General features: G+C 42.9%; 1 protein-coding gene across 2 annotated transcripts; it reads right to left on the reverse strand.

Annotated features, from left to right (window-relative positions):
- Nucleotides 1-2,907: 2,907 nt before the first annotated feature.
- Nucleotides 2,908-8,024, reverse strand: LOC125640625 (olfactory receptor 52E4-like). Of its 2 annotated transcripts, XM_048859545.2 has the most exons (2): nucleotides 7,959-8,024; nucleotides 2,908-3,855 (listed from the first exon to the last, which is right to left on the reverse strand). In XM_048859545.2, exons 1-2 carry the CDS (start codon nucleotides 8,007-8,009, stop codon nucleotides 2,908-2,910), a joined length of 999 nt encoding a protein of 332 aa, XP_048715502.2. In that variant the 5' UTR covers nucleotides 8,010-8,024. The 2 variants fall into 2 exon arrangements, with proteins under 2 accessions (XP_048715502.2, XP_048715422.2); XM_048859465.2 differs by lacking the exon at nucleotides 7,959-8,024 and having other exon boundaries at nucleotides 2,908-3,906.
- Nucleotides 8,025-17,621: the final 9,597 nt, after the last annotated feature.

Genomic DNA, 17,621 nt, shown 5'->3' on the forward strand with positions numbered 1-17,621 from the left:
AGTGGGTGAAGGAATAAGCCCCCTAACACTCTCCTTTCTTCCTTTTGTGAGGATCCTGAACTCAGTCCATCAAGCTTCCATACACAGGCTAGAAATCCCTTTAGCCTGGGAACAGCTCTTCCTGCAGTTCAGTCTTTGTTCCTCATTTGTTTCCAGGTGTTTCTGTGTGGGAAGTGAGGCCACATGGTGACATCGGTGCCCCCTTTTATGGTTTCTTCCATATGGCGGGAACCCTTTTATTCCACAAGAAGTTTCCAGCCCAAAGACATAAGGATACAGATGGTTCATATAACAAAACATTGAGTTAATAGAATAAATGAACACAAATCTGACGTTGGGAATCAGAACATTCAAAAACCAGTAGGAGAACACTTCAATCTCTCTGGTCACTCAGTAAGAGACCTAAAAGTGGCAATTCTTCAACAAAGAAACTTCAAAAACAGACTCCAACATGAAACTGCAGAACTGAAATTAATTTGCAAGCCTTCAATACTAATTTCCCCCTACTGTTCCTCACACCTTCTTGTCAACTGTCTGAAATGGGCCACTCTCACAACCACTACAAAAGTTATTTTTCCTCCCTTGGTATCCTGCTGTCAATTGAATTGTCTTGTTAGAATGACCTCACACTTGATAAGGCAACTCCCATCTTTTCATGTATTTATACCTGCTCCTGTATTTTCCACTCCATGCATCTGATGAAGTGGGTTCTAGCCCACAAAAGCTTATGACAAAATAAATTTGTTTCGTCTCTAAGGTGCCACAAGGACTCCTCATTGTTTTTGCTGATACAGACTAACACGGCTACCGCTCTGAAACCTGAGTTAACAAGGTTTCCACCCATCTGGGTTTTACCAAGACAGGATGGTTTTCGGCTTCTGGGTGCCATCTGGGGCAGGGAGTTTGTTTATAAACAGAGGCAGGGTGATTAACATAACAAAAGGCTTGTCATTAAATTAAACTAAGGATCATTCGATGAGCTGAAAGCATTCCCAGACACTCCCATTAAAAAATATGAAACAAAGGGTCAGAATAAATGGTGAAAATGGAGACATGTAAATCGTGGTGTTCCCCAGGGGTCTGTCCTGGGACAAGTGCTGTTCAACATATTCAAAAGCGATCTGGGAATAGGGGTAGACTGCAAGGTGGCAAAACTTGCCGATGAATCAGAATTACTCAGATACTTAAGTCCAAAGCAGACTGAGAAGAGTTACAAAGGAATCCCAAAACCTGGGTGACAGGGCAACACAATGGCAGATGAAATTCAGTGTTGATAAATGCAAAGTAATGCACATGGCAAAATATAATCCCAACTATATATACAGAACAATAGGGTTTAAATGAGCTGTTACCCATAAAGAAAGAGATCTTGGAGTCATTGTGAATAGTTCTCTGAAAACATCTTCTCCATCTGCAATGGCTGTCAAAGGTAAGAGAATGTTGGGAATCTATCAGAAAGGGATAGAGAATCAGACTGAAAATATCATATTCCCTCTATATAAATCCATGCTATGCCCAGTTTGAATGCTGCATGCAGATTTTGTCACCCAATCTCATCAAAGATTTATTGGATTTGGAAAAGGTACAGAGAAGGGCAACAGAAATTATTAGGGGTATGGAACAGTTCCCATATGAGGAGAGATTAAAAAGACTAGAACTTTTCAGCCTCAAAAAGAGATGACTAAGGGGGAATATGATAGAGGTCTACAAAATCACAAGTGATCTGGAAAATTGAATAAGAAAATATTATTTATTCATTCACATAACACAAGAACTAGGGGTCACCCAATGAAATTAATAGCTAGCAGATTTAAAACAAAGAAAATAAAGTATTTCTTCACAATCAACCTGTGGAACTCTTTGCCAGAGGATGTTGTGAAGGTCAAAAATATAACAGTTTCCAAAAAGAACTAGAGACATTCATGGAGGATAGGTCCACCAATGGCTATTAGCAAGGATAAGCAGGGAAGGTGTCCCTAGCCTGTTTGCCAGACTCTGGGAGGGGATGACAGGGGATGAATCACTTGATGATTACCTGTTCTGTTGATTACCTCTGGGGCACCTGGCATTGGCCACTGTTGGAAGACGGGATACTGGGCTAGATGGAACATTGGTCTTACCAAGTATGGCCATTCTGATGTTCTTATATAGACCCCAGATGCATCTGCCCCCTCTGTAACCCAGTAGATCCCACTCCCCTTCCAGAGCTGAGATGGAACCCAGGAGCCCTGAAAGGGTCTCTCTCTTCTCAGACTTAGTAACAAAGTAAGAATAGACATTAAATTTCTAAACCTAACCAGTGTCCTTTCAGTGACTTGCCACAAAATATCAGAACATGTTAGTATTAGAGCTGAGTGGGTTTAATATTTATTTATTTTTCTTTCCTTTATATAGGAATTAGATACAGCGCTTCTGTGAGCTAATTGTTAAGTTATCTGCCAAAAGAACTACAGATTTAAAGTGCCTAAATAGACATGGGAATCATGGTTAAAATTGACCACCACCCCGCCAAACAAAATCTGAAATGGTTCCCTTGTAGCTGGGGAGGGGGAGGCAGGTGGAGATGAACCATCAAGTGACAGGGGGAGGGGACGAGAAGAGCGAGCGACAGGGGAGGAGCCTTGGGGGGGGAAAGGCAGAGCAGGGGCGAAGCCTTAGCAGGAGAGGTGTGGCAGGGGCTGGAGTCCAGATACCAGCAATTACAAAGATGGTAACCCTGTGAATTGATGAGTTATACACAGATGAATTCCCCAGTTTGTTCCACTAATACAGTACACTCAGGTCAGGAAAGGGTTTCATGTCTCTTTGACTATCCAGTAAGTGATTCAGGGAAGAGGGTCCAGCACCACATCACCAGCCAGTTCTGTATGGAGCTCAGTCTGAAAGCAAGAGCACCAGGAGAAAACTTTAGGTCCCTTTATGAGTAAAGAGCCAGAGCAGCCTGTCCCGGATCTGTTTGGTCCTCACACCATAGATGATGGGGTTTAGCACGGGGGGCACCAGGAGGTACACGTTGGCCATGAGAACGTGGAAATGCAGGGGCACATTGTGGCCAAACCGGTGCGTGAGGAAGGAGAAGAGAGATGGGACGTAAAAGGTTAAGATAGCACAGAGGTGGGAGATGCAGGTCTCAAAAGTCTTGAGCTGGGAGTCCTTTGTGGGGAGGCTGAAGACGGCCCTGAGGATCTGGATATAGGACACGGTGATAAAAAGCATATCCAGACCCATCCCAGAGAATAGCAAAAAGAGGCCATAGTAATTACTGACTCGGATGTCAGCGCAGGCCAGCTTCGCCACAGCTATGTGCTCGCAGTATGTGTGGGGGATGATGTTGGTTCTGCAATATGGCCACTGCCTTGCCAGGAAGGGATAGGGCAGTACAAATATGCTGCTGCGCAGAACCATGGCCAGGCCGATCTTGGCAACCATGGGGTTTGTCAGGATGGTGGAATGTCTCAGGGGATGGCAGATGGCCACGTAGCGATCCAAGGCCATGGCCACAAAGATCCCAGTCGCCATCCCTGTGAAGCAGTGAATGAAGTACATCTGGGTGAGGCAGGCACTGAAATCTATCTCCCTGGAATTGAACCAGAAGATGCTCAGCGTTTTGGGCAGGATGGATGTGGACAGGACCAGGTCGGTGACAGCCAGCATGCAGAGGAAATAGTACATGGGCCCATGGAGGCTCGGCTCCCTCTTCACGATGAACAGGATGGTGAAGTTCCCCAAGACAGCTATGATGTACATGGTGCAGAAAGGGATGGAGATCCAGACATGGGCCACCTCCAGGCCAGGAATGCCCAGGAGGATGAAGGTGGAGGGGTTGATGAAGTTGGTTATGTTGGAATCTGACATGTTGTAGGGGAGAAGGTGTCCAACTCTGAGGCAGAACGGCGTCTCCTGCATGTACCGTATGTTCCCCTGTATGTGCCCAGGGTCTAGCATGATGGTTGCAGGACAAATACCTGGATGGAGAGACAGTGTTAATGTGAGACACTACATGCACTACTGGGGGCTGTTCTCATGGGTGAAGCAGATTGGTCGCTCTTCACACACTGAGAAATAATATTTTCATTATTCAGAGGACTGAATTATAAACTGACCCTACTAATGCCAATTCCATGTTTCATGGTGCTCCATGTGTCAATAATTCCTACATATCATGGTGTGGGAAACCTTCATAGGCACCAGAGGAAACACAAGTGTGGATACTGTTTATACATCATCTATCCATTATGTAATGAAGCAATGAAACCCAAGCTAGAGAGTCCATGCTGTAGGGAGTTCCCCATTCACATAGTTGCTCAAAATCTGAGTAGAAAAAACAAACCTTTGCCAAGCTGCGTGCTGAGGAAACATCCCAATGAGAACATACCTCAGCAAAAAGACCCGGGCATCGTTGATAGCAACTCCATGGAAACAGTTGCTCATTCACAGTAGTGGCCAAAACAAAGACAATGTTCGGATACCTAAGGAAGGGGATGGAGGATAAACTGCTCTGGACACGCGCTCAGTTGTGGTCACTCAGTCTCTATAAAGTGTATAGCAGATAGAAAGGGGGTTTCTGAGACAGGCAATGAGAATGGGGGAGGCTGCCAGATACAGACAGACTGAATAGTCCGGGACTGTTTAGTTTAGAGAAGAGACAAAGAAGGGTGCATATGATAGAGAAGAAGAAAATAAACAATGGATCTGATTACATTCAAATGGAGAAACAGAGAACAGTTCCCTACCAGTAACATCGATAGACACTTAGTGCTTCAAAAGGTCTAATTCCCCTAAGCTGAGACAAAATATCAATAAAACTGATTGGGAGGAAAACTTTAGACAGAAAATGGGAATGAATACCACAGTCAAGAAAGTGGACAACATTAGCTAAAAAGCCCTTTCAGTGGCAAAGGGAAGGCAGCAATTGGGGTGGAGGTGGGGAGGAAGCAACATATAACCAACTGTAAAAAGGGAAAATAGATAACAAACAATACAAATTGGAATTTATGAAAGTTGATAAGGAATATGAAGGTATCAGGGAGAAATCCGTGCTTGGCAGGGCTAAGGGTCACAAGAAGGGGGTTATTCAGTATATTATGAAGAAAAGAAATCCTAGAAAAGGTTTAGGCCAATTCCTAGAGGGAGAAAGGAAACTTGTTAATGTTGCAGAAAAGGTAGATGTGTTCAAGAAATATTTTTGTTCTGCACTTGGAAAGAAGCAGTACAAGGTACTCATATCACATCAGGTGATAAAATACATATATATGAAAAAGCATATACAGGACAGCACTGTGTTAAATTTAAACAATTAAAAATAAAGAGAAAGCTTTTAAAAAAGAAGCAGTGGAAAAGCTGGTCTGGGATTAGTTTAAAAAAGTCTAGGAATATAATTAATGCCAGTCAATGATTGGATTTATGGAAAACAGGTCTTGACAAACAAACCCAATTTCATTCTTTAATGAGAGAACACATTTGGTTGATCAAGGGAATCACACAGATGCAATAGACTTCAATTTCTATGAGTCATTTGATTTACTAGGGAAAACATTCAGATAAAAAAATAAACACTGTACAATATCAGTAGAACATATGTTAAATGGACTACAAACTGTCTAACTGATAGATCTCAGAAAGCAGAATGGGCCATTGTTAGTGAATGGGGCTGTTTGGAGTGAGTTTCTGCAGGATCAATTCTAGGCCTGATGCTATTCAAAATTTTCATCAATGATCTTCAAGCAAATAGAAAATCACTGCAGATAAAATTAGCAGATGGCCCAAAGATTGGCAGAGTGGTTACAATGAGGAGGCCAGGGCATGTACATTGATTGATCTGGAACATTCTGTGAGCTGGGCTCATGCAAACAAAATGTTTTAATGCAGTCAAATGCAAAGTGATCCTCTCTGAACAGGGAATGCAGGCCCGACCCATAGTCTAGGGTACTGTATTACGTAACACAAGGAACTCAGAAATGGATTTAGGGGTCATTGTGGACCACCAAATCATTGTGATCTCCCAGTGTGATGCTGTGGCCAAAAGGGCTGATGTGATCCTTGGATGCATAAACAGGGGAGTGGTGATCTGGAGTAGGGGAAGGATTTTACCTCTGCACATGGAATTTTTGAAAACGACTGAGTCCAGTCCTGGGGTCCACATTTCAAAAATGATCTTGAAACATTGGAAAGGGTGCAGAAAAGAAATACAAAAATGATTTGAGGCTGGAGAAGATGCCAGTGAGAGACTCAAAGACAGTCATTGATTTATCTTAAATAGTAATAATGGAATCTTTAATCTAGCCGAGAAAGGCAGAGCAAGGCTGGAAGCTGAAGTCAGACAAATTCCAGTTGGAATTAAGGACCCAATGTTTAGCACTGAGGGTGATTAACCATTAGGACAAACTGCATTGACCTCTAGCTGTCTACACTGGGGTTAGGATGTAGCTACATCTCCAAGCGGTGTGGATTTTTCTTTGGATATTGCCAAAAAAGCAAATGCAATTTTCGGTTTGCAGTAGCAGAGGCATAGAATGCAAGTCATGGAAAGTGATAATACCTCTCTACTAGGCGGAGGTTAGGCTTCAGCTGCGGTACTATGTCCAGTTTTGGTCACAAATGCATAGAAAGGATGTAGAGAAACTGGAAAGGATCCAGGGGCAAGAAACAAAGAAGGCCAAGGGATAGAATGCAAGGCATAAGAACATACGAGAGGCCAAACTGGGTCAGACCAAAGCTCCATCTAACCCAGAATCCTGTCTTCCAATATATCTTTTTTGAAATGGGTCGACCACATCTGCATGCAGTATTCAAGATGTGGGTGTGTCAAGGTTCCTTCCCCACTCTGAACTCTAGGGTACAGATGTGGGGACCTGCATGAAAAACCTCCTAAACTTATCTTTACCAGCTTAGGTCAAAACTTCCCCAAGGTACAAAATATTCCACCCTTTGTCCTTGGATTGGCTGCTACCACCACCAAACAAATACTGGTTACTGGGGAAAAGCTGTTTGGAAACGTCTTTCCCCCCAAAATACTTCCCAAAACCTTGCACCCCACTTCCTGGACAAGGTTTGGTAAAAAGCCTCACCAACTTGCCTAGGTGACTACAGACCCAGACCCTTGGATCTTAAGAACAATGAACAATCCTCCCAACACTTGCACCCCCCCCTTTCCTGGGGAATGTTGGATAAAAAGCCTCACCAATTTGCATAGGTGACCACAGACCCAAATTCTTGGATCTGAGAACAATGAAAAGCATTCAGTTTTCTTACAAGAAGACTTTTAATAGAGATAGAAGTAAATAGAAGTAAAGAAATCCCCCCTGTAACATCAGGATGGTAGATACTTTACAGGGTAATTAGATTCAAAACATAGAGAACCCCTCTAGGCAAAACCTTAAGTTATAAAAAGATACACAGACAGAAATAGTTATTCTATTCAGCACAGTTCTTTTCTCAGCCATTTAAAGAAATCATAATCTAATGCATACCTAGCTAGATTACTTACTAAAAGTTCTAAGACTCCATTCCTGGTCTATCCCCGGCAAAGCAGCATATAGACAGACGGAGACCCTTTGTTTTTCTCCCTCCTTCCAGCTTTTGAAAGTATCTTGTCTCCTCATTGGTCATTTTGGTCAGGTGCCAGCGAGGTTACCTTTAGCTTCTTAACCCTTTACAGGTGAGAGGATTTTTTTCTCTGGCCAGGAGGGATTTTAAAGGGGTTTACCCTTCCCTTTATATTTATGACAGGGTGTACCATGCATTTATACAGAGGTAATATGATATCTTCTGCCTTCTTATCTATCCCTTCCCTAATGGTTCTAAAATTCTGTTCACTTTTTTGACCGTTGTTACACACTGAGCAGATGTTTTTAGAGAACTATCCACTATGACTCCAAGATCTCTTTCTTGAGTGTTAACAACTAATATAGACCCCATCATTTTATATGTATAGTTGGGATTGTGTTGGAATCTGATATGGAGTAGGGGAGAAGGTGTCCAACTCTGAGGCAGAACGGTGTCTCCTGCATATACCGTACGTTCCCCCGACTTCCTGTATGTGTTCAGGCTCTAGGGTGATGATCACAGGACAAATGCCTGGATGGAGAGACAGTGTTAATAAGAGACACTACATGCACTCCTGGAGGCTGTTCTCATGGGTAGAGCAGATCGGTCGCTCCTCACACACTGAAAACTCATATTTTCATTATTCAGAGGAATGAATTATGAACAACTGACCCTACTAATGCCAATTCCATATTTCATGGTGCTCCATGCATCAATAATTCCTGCACATCATGGTGTGGGAAACCTTAATAGGCACCAGCAAGAAACATGAGTGTGGATACTGGTTATCCATCATTGTTCCTTAATGCAATGAAAGCCAGGCTGGAGTGTCCATGCTGTAAGGAGTTCCCCATTCACCCAGTTGTTCAACATCTGAGAGTGAAAAAAAACCCAAATTTTTGCAAAGACATGTGCTGGGGGATACATCCCAACTAGAGCACAGCTCAGGGAAAAGACCCGGGCATCTTTGATAGCAGCTCCACAGAAACACCTGCTCATTCGTAGCAGTGGCCAAACAAAGACAATGTTTGGATGCCTAAGGAAGGGGATGGAGAATAAACTGTTCTGGATATGTGCTCAGTTGTGGTCACTCAGTCTCTATAAAGGATATAGCAGAGAGAAAGGGGATTTCTGAGACAGGCTATGAGAATAGGGGAGGCTGCCTGATGTGGACAGACTGAAAAGTCTGTGACTGTTTAGTTTAGAGAAGAGACAAAAAAGGGGGCATATGATAGAGGAGAACAAAATAAACAAAGGAACTGATTACATTCAAATGGACAAATGGAGAACAGTTCCCACCCAGTAATATGTGTGGACATGTAGCGCTTCAAAGGGGCTAATTCCCCAAAGCTTAGGCAACATATCAGTAAAACTGATTGGGAGGTTTAATTTAGAGAGAAAAATGGGAATGAAACTTGGGAGTTCTTTAAGAAGAGTTTATTAGACAGCTAAAACTCCACAATACCACAGCCAAGAATTGGACAACTTTGGCTAAAAACCCGGTTCAGTGGCAAAGTGAAGGCAGTAATTGGGGCTTGGGGTGGGAGGTGAGCAACACAGAACAAATTGGAAAAAGGGAAAATAGATAACAAACAATACAAATTGGAATTTTTGAAAATTGATAAGAAACGTGAAAGCTATCAGGGAGAAATCCGTGCTTGGCAGGGCTAAGGATCACAAAAAGGAGGTTATTAAGTATATTAAGAAGAGAATAAATCCTAGAAAAGGTTTAGGCCAATTCCTAGAGGGAGAAAGGAAACTTGTTAATGTTGTAGAAAAGGTAAATGTGTTCAAGAAATATTTTTGTTCTGCGTGTGGAAAGAAGCGGTAGGAGGTACTCATATCACCTGAGGTGATGAAATACACATATATGAAAGGTTTCAGAGTAGCAGCCGTGTTAGTCTGTATTCGCAAAAAGAAAAGGAGTACTTGTGGCACCTTAGAGACTAACCAATTTATTTGAGCATGAGCTTTCGTGAGCTACAGCTCACTTCATCAGATGTATGATCTGATGTATGATCTGATGTATCATCTGATGAAGTGAGCTGTAGCTCACGAAAGCTCATGCTCAAATAAATTGGTTAGTCTCTAAGGTGCCACAAGTACTCCTTTTCTTTTTACATATATGAAAAAGCATATACAGGACAGCACTGTGTTAAATTTAAACAATTAAAAATAAAGAGAAAGCTTTAAAAAAAGATTTGACAAGATTATGAAACAATGGAAAAGCTGGTCTGGGATTAATTAAAAAAAAGTCCAGGAATATAATTAATGCCCGTCAACAACTGGGTTTATGGAAAACAGGTCTTGTCAAATAAACCCAATTTCATCCTTTAATGAGAGAACACATTTGGTTGATCAAGGGCACCACACTGATGCAATAGGCTTCAATTTCTCTAAGTCATTTGATTTAGTAAGGGAAAACATTCAGATTAAAAAAAAACACTATACAATATCAGTAGAACACATATTAAATGGACTAAAAACTGGCTAACTGAGAGATCTCAGAAAGCTGTTGTCAATAGGTCATTGTCAGTGAATGGGGCTATTTCTAGTGGGTTTCTCCAGGGATAATTCTAGGCCTGATGCTATTCAATATTTTCATCTATGATCTAGAAACAAATAGAAAATCACTGCAGATAAAATTAGCAGATGGCCTAAAGATTGGCAGAGTGGTTACAACGGGTAGGTACATCGACTGATCTGGAGCATTCAGTGAGCTGGGCCTATGCAAACAATAGGTTTTAATACAGACAAATGCAAAGGGATCCACTTGGAACAGGGAATGCAGGCCTGCTCCACAGACTAGGGCACTGTATTATGGGACCCGAGGACCCAGAAAAGGATTTAGGGTCATTGTGAGCTCCCATTGTGATGCTGTGGCCATAAGGGCTGATGTGATCCTCAGCTGCATAAACAGGGGAGTGGTGAGTTGGAGCAGGGGAAGGATTTTACCTTTGCGCGTGGCATTGGTGAAACCAACTGCCCCCAGTCCTGGGGTCCACATTTCAAAAAGGATATTGAAACATTGGAGAGGGTGCAGAAAAGAGACACAAAAATGATTTGAGGCTGGAGAAAATACCAAACAGGAAGAGACCCAAAGACCTTCATTTATTTATGTTCAGTATTAATAATGGGATCTTTAATCTAGCCGAGAAAGGCAGAGCAAGGCTGGCAGCTGAAGCCAGACAAGTTCCAGTTGGAACTAAGGACCCAGTGTTTAGCACTGAGGGCAACTCACCATTAGGACAAACTGCGATGACCTCCTGCTGTGTACACTGTGGTTAGGATGGTACAGCTACATCTCTCAGGGTGTGGATTTTTTTGCTATTGAAAAAAAAATAAAGCAAACGCAATTTTCGGTTGCATTAGCAGAGGCATAGAATGCAAGTCATGGAAAGTGATAGTTCCACTCTACTCGGCGCTGGTTAGGCTTCAGCTGCGGTACTATGTCCAGTTTTGGTCACAAATGTATAGAAAGGATGTAGAGAAACTAGAAAGGATCCAGAGGCAAGAGACAAAGAAGATCAAAGGGATGGAATGCAAAGCATAAGAACATATGAGAGGCCAAACTGGGTCAGACCAAAGCTCCATCTAGCCCAGTGTCCTGTATTCTGACAGTGGCCAATGCCAGGTGCCCCAGAGTGAATGAACAGAACAGGAAATCATCAAGTGATCCATCCCCTGTCTCCCATTCCCAGCTTCTGGGAAGCAGAGGCTAGGGATACCATCCTGGCTAATAGCCATTGATGGACCTGTCCTCCATGAACTTCTCTAGTTCTTGTTTGAACCCTGTTATAATCTTGGCCTTCACAACATCCTCTGGAAAGGATTTCCACAGGTTGACTGTGCATTGTGTGGAAAAATATTTTCTTTTGTTTGTTTTAAACCTGCTGCCTATTGATTTCATTTGGTGAACCCTAGTTCTTCTGTTATGAGAAGGAATAAATAACACTTCCTTACTTATTTCAGAGTAGCAGCCATGTTAGTCTGTATTCGCAAAAAGAAAAGGAGTACTTGTGGCACCTTAGAGACTAACCAATTTATTTGAGCATAAGCTTTCGTGAGCTACAGCTCACTTCATCGGATGCATACCGTGGAAAGTATAGAAGATCTTTTTATGATGTCAGAGTTGTTTCTGGGGCAACTGTTTCTGTTTCATAATCAAAAAGGCCGACAAAGGAGGTGCTGTTGTCATCATGAATAGGTCGAAATATGAACAAGAGGCTGCTTGGCAGCTCTCCAACACCACTTTCTACAACCCATTACCCTCTGATCCCACTGAGAGTTACCAAAAGCAACTACGGCATTTGCTAAAGAAACTCCCTGAAAAAGCACAAGATCAAATCCGCACAGACACACCCCTGGAACCCCAACCTGGGATATTCTATCTACTACCCAAGATCCATAAACCTGAAAATCCTAGGCGCCCCATCGTCTCAGGCATTGGCACCCTGACAGCAGAATTGTCTGGCTATGTAGACTCCCTCCTCAGGCCCTACGCTACCAGCACTCCCAGCTACCTTCGAGACACCACTGACTTCCTGAGGAAACTACAATCCATCGCAAAAAGAAAAGGAGTACTTGTGGCACCTTAGAGACTAACCAATTTATTTGAGCATGAGCTTTCGTGAGACTAACCAATTTATTTGAGCATGAGCTTTCGTGAGCTACAGCTCACTTCATCGGATGCAGTATGCTCACGAAAGCTCATGCTCAAATAAATTGGTTAGTCTCTAACGTGCCACAAGTCTTCCTTTTCTTTTTGCGAATACAGACTAACACGGCTGTTACTCTGAATACAATCCATCGGTGATCTTCCTGATAACACCATCCTGGCTACTATGGATGTAGAAGCCCTCTACACCAACATTCCACACAAAGATGGACTACAGGCCATCAAGAACAGTATCCCCGATAATGTCACGGCTAACCTGGTGGCTGAACTTTGTGACTTTGTCCTTACCCATAAATATTTTACATTTGGGGACAATGTATACCTTCAGATCAGCGGCACTGCTATGGGTACCCGCATGGCCCCACAGTATGCCAACATTTTTATGGCTGACTTAGAACAACACTTCCTCAGCTCTCGTCCCCTAACGCCCCTACTCTACTTGCGCTATATTGATGACATCTTCATCATCTGGACCCATGGAAAAGAAGCCCTTGAGGAATTCCACCATGATTTCAACAATTTCCATCCCACCATCAATCTCAGCCTGGTCCAGTCCACACAAGAGATCCACTTCCTGGACACCACAGTGCTAATAAACAATGGTCACATAAACACCACCCTATACCGGAAACCTACTGACCGCTATTCCTACCTACATGCCTCCAGCTTTCACCCTGACCACACCACACGATCCATCGTCTACAGCCAAGCTCTGCGATACAACTGCATTTGCTCCAACCTCTCAGACAGAGACAAACACCTACAAGATCTCGATCAAGCATTCTTACAACTACAATACCCACCTGCGGAAGTAAAGAAACAGATTGATAGAGCCAGAAGAGTTCCCAGAAGTCACCTACTACAGGACAGGCCCAACAAAGAAAATAACAGAACGCCACTAGCCATCACCTTCAGCCCCCAACTAAAACCCCTCCAACGCATTTTTAAGGATCTACAACCTATCCTGAAGGATGACCCATCACTCTCACAAATCCTGGGAGACAGGCGAGTCCTTGCCTACAGACAGCCCCCCAACCTGAAGCAAATACTCACCAGCAACCACATACCACACAACAGAACCACTAACCCAGGAACCTATCCTTGCAACAAAGCCCGTTGCCAACGGTGCCCATATATCTATTCAGGGGACACCATCACAGGGCCTAATAACATCAGCCACACTATCAGAGGCTCGTTCACCTGCACATCCACCAATGTGATATATGCCATCATATGCCAGCAATGCCCCTCTGCCATGTACATTGGTCAAACTGGACAGTCTCTGCGTAAAAGAATAAATGGACACAAATCAGATGTCAAGAATTATAACATTCATAAACCAGTCGGAGAACACTTCAATCTCTCTGGTCACACGATTACGACATGAAAGTTGTGATATTACAACAAAAAAACTTCAAATCCAAACTCCAGCGAGAAACTGCTGAATTGGAATTCATTTGCAAATTTGATACAATTAACTTAGGCTTGAATAGAGACTGGGAGTGGCTAAGTCATTATGCAAGGTAATCTATTTCCCCTTGTTTTTTCCTACCCCCCCTCCCAGACATTCTCGTTAAACCCTGGATTTGTGCTGGAAATGGCCCACCTTGATTATCATACACATTGTAAGGAGAGTGATCACTTTAGATAAGCTATTACCAGCAGGAGAGTGGGGTGGGAGGAGGTATTTTTTCATGCTTTGTGTGTATATAAAAAGATCTTCTACACTTTCCACAGTATGCATTCAATGAAGTGAGCTGTAGCTCACGAAAGCTTATGCTCATATAAATTGGTTAGTCTCTAAGGTGCCACAAGTACTCCTTTTCTTTTTACTTCCTTACTTACTTTCTCCACACAAGTCATGATTTTATAGACCTCTATCAGACCCCCTTTTCCAAGCTGAAAAGTCCCAGTCTTATTAATCTCTCTTCATATGGAAGCCGTTCCATACCCCAAATGATTTTTGTTGCCTTTTTCTGAACCTTTTGCAATTCCAATATATCTTTTTTGAGATGGGGCGACCACATCTGCACACAGTATTCAAGATGTGGGTGTACCATGGATTTATATAGAGGCAACATGATATTTTCTGCCTTATTATCTGTCCCTTTCTTAGTGATTCCCAAAATTCTGTTCGCTTTTTTGGCTGCCGCTGCACACTGAGTGGGTATTTTCAGAGAACCATCCACACTGACTCCAAGATCGCTTTCTTGAGTGGTAACAGCTAATTTAGACCCCACCATTGCCCTTGTATAGTTGGGATTATGTTTTCCAATGTGCATTGCTTTGCATTTATCAACATTGAATTTCATCTCCCATTTTGTTGCCCAGTCACCCAGTTTTGAGAGATTTGTTTATAGCTCTTTGCAATCTGCCTGCCTATCTTGAGCAATTTTGCGTAATCTGCAAATTTTGCCACCTCTTTGTTTACCCTTTTTTCCAGATCATTTATTAATATATTGAATAGGACTGGCTCCAGTACTGACGCTTGGGGGACACCACTATTTACCTCTATCCATTCTGAAAACTAACCATTTATTCCTACCCTTTGTTTCCTATCTTTTAACCAGTTCCCAATCCATGAGAGGACCTTCCCTCTAATCCCATGACAGCTTTCTTTTCTTAGGAGCCTTTGGTGAGGGACCTTCTTCTGAAAATCTAAGAACACTATATTCACTGGATCCCCCCAGTCCACATGCTTGTTGACCCCACTCAAAGAATTCGAGTAGATTCGTGAGGCATGTTTTCCCTTTACAAAAATCATGTTGACTCTTCCCCAACAAATTATGTTAATCTATGCATCTGACAATTTTGTTCTTTACTATCGTTTCAACCAGTTTGCCCTGAACTGAAGTCAGGCTTACTGGCCTGTAATTGCTGGAATCACCTCTGGAGCCCTTTCTAAAAACTGGCGTCACATTAGCTATCCTCCAGCCGTCTGGGACAGAAGCTGATTTAAAAGATAGGTTACAGACTACAGTTAGTAATTCTGAAATTTCATATTTCAGTTCCTTCAGAACTCTTGGGTGAATCCCATCTTGTCCTGCTCACTTATTGCTGTTTAGTTTATCAATTTGTTCCAAAACATCCTCTAATGACACCTCAATCTGCGACATTTTCTCAGATTTGTCACTTAAAAAGAATGACTCAGGTTTGGGAATCTCCCTCACATCCTCAGCTGTGAAGATCAATGCAAAGAATTAATTTATTTCCTCCTCAATGGCCTTATCATCCTTGAGTGCTCCTTTAGCATCTCGATCGTCCAGTGGTCTGACAGGTTGTTTAGCCGGCTTCCTGCTTCTGATGGACTTAAATACAGGTATTTTTTTGGTATTACTTTGAGTCTTTGGCTAGCCCGTTCTTCAAATTCTTTTTTGCCTTTCCTAGTGATATTGTTTTCCTTTTATTTTCCAGAGTTTATGCTCCTTTCTATTTTACTCACTAGGATTTCACCTCCACTTTTTGAAGGATGCCTTTTTGCCTCTCTCTGCTTCTTTTACTTTGCTATTTCACTACTGTGGCACTTTTTTGCTTCTCTTACTATGTTTTTTTTAATTTGGGGTGTACATTTAAGTTGAGCCTCTATTATGGTGTCTTCACAAAGTTTCCATGCAGCTTGCAGGGATTTCATTTTCAGAGCTGTAGCTTATACTTTCTGTGTAACTCGCCTCCTCATTTTTGTGTGGTTCCCTGTCTGAAATGAAATGCTACAGTGCTGGGCTGGTGTGATGTTTTCCCCACCACAGGGATGTTCAATTTAATTATATTATGCTCAGTATTACCATGCGCGCCAGCTATATACGATCAAAGGCGGAAGAAGCTGGGTATGTTTAGTTTGGAAAAGAAGAGATTGAGGGGGGACATGATAGCTGTCCTCAGATACTTGAAAGGCTGCTATAAAAAGATGGAGAAATGTTGTCTCTTGCCACAGAGGGCAGAACAAGAGGCAATCGGTTCAAAGTACAGCATATAAGATTTTGATTAAATTTCAGGAAAAACTTCCTCACTGTAAGAACAGGAGGACAAAGGGACAGACGCCACAATAGGTTGTGGAAGCTCCTTCAGTGGAGAGTTTCAAAAGGAGGCTCGATAGTCATCTGTCTGGGATGGTTCAGATCCTGCATCTTTGCAGGGAGTTCGACTAAATGACCCTTGTGGTCCCTTCTAACCCTATGTAGACAAGGCCTCAGTCATGCACAAGGCATTGGTCTTAATACCGGCATAACGGTGTCAAATTTAATGGCTTGTGCAATGCAGGAGATCAGACTGGATGATCTAGTGGTCCCTTCAGGTCTGAAATTCTATGAATCTATTGATAAAGAAAGTAGAGCAGGCATTTATTGTCACTGTTTCATAACAGATGAACAGTGGACCATTCAATTACATTGCAAGTCTGACATATAAAACTGATAAAAGAAAATTGTTAACATAATACACATTTGGCCTGTGGAACTCCTTGTCACAGACATTACTGGAGCAAAGAGCTTCGCTGAATGGCATTCACAAATGGATTGGCCCTTCTAGGTGGTGATGGTAGCACCACCATTAGTTGAGGCAGTCTGACACCTTCCATTAGAAAACCTCATTTTCAGTTGCTTATAAATTTGCCAAACTTTAACCAGTTGGACTGAAATTTCCCATGCAGGGTTTCTGATTCCGGCTGAATCATTCTTTGGACATTTCAGGCGTAACATCTCAGATAAGTTCTGAAATGAAGCTAGGAGAAAGCATGTCTTGCCCATGTCAAGTAACAGCCGTCCAATCTCCCGCCCCCCAGCCCCAGCCGGTAGCAGCCAGAGCCCTGGGATACTAGAGGAGGAGGTGACAGTCTTTGTGCATGAACACCTAAGTGTCTCCTGAGGCCTTTACTCAGGGCTTGTCTACACTACCCGCCAGATCGGCGGGCAGCGATCGATCCAGCGTGGGTCGATTTATCGCTTTCATTATAGAGGCGATAAATCAACGGCTGAGTACTGTCCCGTTGACTCCGGTACTCCACCAGAACGAGCAGCATAAGAAGAGTCGATGGGAGAGCGTCAGCTGTCGACTTACCTCAGTGAAGACACTGCGGTCAGTAGATCTAAGTACGTTGACTTCAGCTACACTATTCACATAGACAAGCCCTCAGTTCTTACTCCAAGGGGAGTTTTGCCTCAGTGGGGCCTAAGCAAACTACAGGCTACGGTCTCAGAATTTGACTTTTGTATTGTCCATCTACTGACACCTTTCCTCCTGAAGGATTCACTGTGCCACTGAAATGCAGCCACCTTGGGGATGGAGGCCATGAGCCGGCAGGGGAGGGAGGAGCACAGCAAAGAGGGACATTTATGGCAATGATACGGGAGCAAATCCATCCCCTGTGGCAAGGGCCCTAGGATGTTTAATGGCTGCACAGAGA

This window comes from Caretta caretta, chromosome 1 (assembly GCF_965140235.1).
Source record: "Caretta caretta isolate rCarCar2 chromosome 1, rCarCar1.hap1, whole genome shotgun sequence".
In the NCBI taxonomy this organism is placed as follows: domain Eukaryota; kingdom Metazoa; phylum Chordata; order Testudines; family Cheloniidae; genus Caretta; species Caretta caretta.

Excerpts from the sequence above, each read along its gene's own strand:
- LOC125640625 (XM_048859545.2), bottom strand. The coding sequence starts at position 8,009 with ATGCAGGAGACACCGTTCTGCCTCAGAGTTGGACACCTTCTCCCCTAC. Across the intron at positions 3,856-7,958 it reads GACACCTTCTCCCCTACTCC|ATGTCAGATTCCAACATAAC; the intron begins ATATCAGATTCC and ends CTCCCCTACAAC.